Here is a 2,026-nt window from a genome sequence, read left to right on the forward strand (position 1 = left end):
GTAGTCTTCAACATGTGTTCAATAAAAAAAGATTTGAATCCAAGGCATCTTTGGTGGATGAAGTTTCTTAAGGATTATGATATCACTATTCTTTATCATCCGAGAATGGTTAATGTAGTAGCTGATGCTTTGAGCTGAAAGGCAGTGAGTTTGGGTAGCTTGGCGCATCTGATTGTTGGAGAGCGTCCCTTAGCTATGGAGGTTCAGTCTTTAGCAAATAGTATGGTGAGGCTCGATATTTCATAACCTGGCACGGCTCTGGCTTGCGTTGAGGCGAGGTCATCTCTTTTAGAGTAGATTAAGGCCCAATAGTTTGAAGATATGAAATTGTGTACAATTCGAGATAAGGTATTAAGTAGGGAAGCCAAGGAGGCTATTCTTGATGATGAAGGTGTTTTGAGGCGCATTTGCATTCCTAGGGTTAGTGGTTTGACTAAGTTGATTTTGGAGGAGGCTGACAGTTCCAGATACTCTACTCATCCTTTGCTACAAAGATGTATCTCGACTTAAGACAACATTATTGGTGGGGTAGGATTAAAAGGGATATAGTAGAGTTCGTATCCCAGTGTTTTAATTACCAGCAGGTCAAGTATTTGCACCAGAGACCGGGTGGTATGACTTAAAAAATGCCCCCGAGTGGAAGTGGGAGAGGATAGCTATGGATTTCATGGTTGGTTTACCGAAGAATTTGGACACGTTTGATGCCATTTGGGTTATTGTTGATAGGTTGACTAAGTTCGCACACTTCATTCCAGTTCAGACTACCTACAATGCGGAGAAGTTGACTAGGATCTACATCAGAAAGATAGTCAGATTGCATGGCGTACCTATTTCTATCATTTCAGACCGAGGCACTCAGTTGACTTCCTATTTTTGGAGGACTTTGCAGAAGGAATTGGGGACTCAGTTGGACCATAGTACCGCTATTTACCAGCAAATCGATGGTCAGTCCGAGAGGACTATTCAGGTGTCAGAGGATATGTTACGGGCTTGTGTGTTCGGTGGTCATTGGGACCAGTTCTTACCTTTTGGCAAAATTAACGTACAACAGCATTTATCACTCGAGTATCGATATGGCTTCGTTCGAGGCTTTGTATGGTAGGAGATGTCGTTCTCCGATTTATTGGTACAATGCATTTGAGGTGAGACCGTGGGGTACAGATTTGTTGAGAGAGTACTTAGACAAGGTGAAGATAATTCATGAAAAGCTTCTTGCAGCTCAGAGTAGGAAAAAGGAGTACGCAGAATGGAAGGTACGAGATTTGGAGCTCATGGTTGGTGACCAGGTTCTATTGAAGGTATTCACCCATGAAGGGTGTGATGAGATTTGGGAAGAAGGGCAAGTTAAGCCCGAGGTTCATTGGCCCTTTTTCAGATTCTTCGACATATTGGTGAGGTGGCTTGTGAGTTGGCTCTGCCACCAGGCTTGGTGGGTGTTCACCTGATGTTCCAAGTTTCTATGTTGAAGAAGTATCATTCAGATAGGGTCGATCAGAACCTGTCCTTCGAAGAAAAGCTGGTAGCGATATTGGATATGCAGGTGCGAAAGTTGAGATCAAAAGAGATAGCTTCAGTGAAGATGCAATGGAAGCACCATCCAGTTGAGGAGGCAACATGGGAGATCGAGGATGATATGTGTAGTAGATATCCCCATCTTTTTACTGACTCAGTTAACTCCTTTCTCTGTTTCTCTTTTTCCGTTTGAGGACGAACGGTTGTTTAATTGGTATCTGATGTAACGATATGTTTGGTCGTTTAGTCCATTTTGACCCATTTACCCCCGTTGACCGTTTCTTTAGCTCCATTAGAGTGATATTGACCGCGGGGATGGGTGGCACAGCACTCGAAGTAATCGAGAAGGTCTTGATGGAATTTGAGGAATTTAGAATCTTTAAGTTGAATAAGCGAAAAAGAGTTGAACAATAGTTGACTTTTATGTTAACGAGTCTTTTTGGGATTTTTGTCTATTCCATTAGTTCCTGAGGGTCGATTATAAATTGGTATGGTGGTTGGTTCGGTTCTCGAG

General features: G+C 42.6%; 1 protein-coding gene across 1 annotated transcript; it reads left to right on the forward strand.

Moving 5' to 3' along the window:
* The first annotated feature begins 321 nt into the window (after positions 1-321).
* Positions 322-1,705, forward strand: LOC132039069 (uncharacterized). Its single transcript, XM_059429615.1, has 4 exons — positions 322-496; positions 585-944; positions 1,162-1,298; positions 1,376-1,705. The coding sequence occupies exons 1-4, from the start codon at positions 322-324 to the stop codon at positions 1,703-1,705; spliced, it is 1,002 nt and encodes a 333-aa protein (XP_059285598.1).
* Positions 1,706-2,026: the final 321 nt, after the last annotated feature.

Source organism: Lycium ferocissimum, chromosome 12 (assembly GCF_029784015.1).
Source record: "Lycium ferocissimum isolate CSIRO_LF1 chromosome 12, AGI_CSIRO_Lferr_CH_V1, whole genome shotgun sequence".
Taxonomy (NCBI): domain Eukaryota; kingdom Viridiplantae; phylum Streptophyta; class Magnoliopsida; order Solanales; family Solanaceae; genus Lycium; species Lycium ferocissimum.

What these genes read in the sequence shown, in the direction of transcription:
- LOC132039069 (XM_059429615.1), top strand. Translation starts at nt 322, where the DNA reads ATGAAATTGTGTACAATTCGAGATAAGGTATTAAGTAGGGAAGCCAAG. An exon ending in TATTTACCAGCAAATCGATG is followed by an intron (nt 945 to 1,161) that starts GTCAGTCCGAGA and finishes CGTGGGGTACAG; the next exon opens with ATTTGTTGAGAGAGTACTTA. An exon ending in GTGACCAGGTTCTATTGAAG is followed by an intron (nt 1,299 to 1,375) that starts GTATTCACCCAT and finishes GCCCTTTTTCAG; the next exon opens with ATTCTTCGACATATTGGTGA.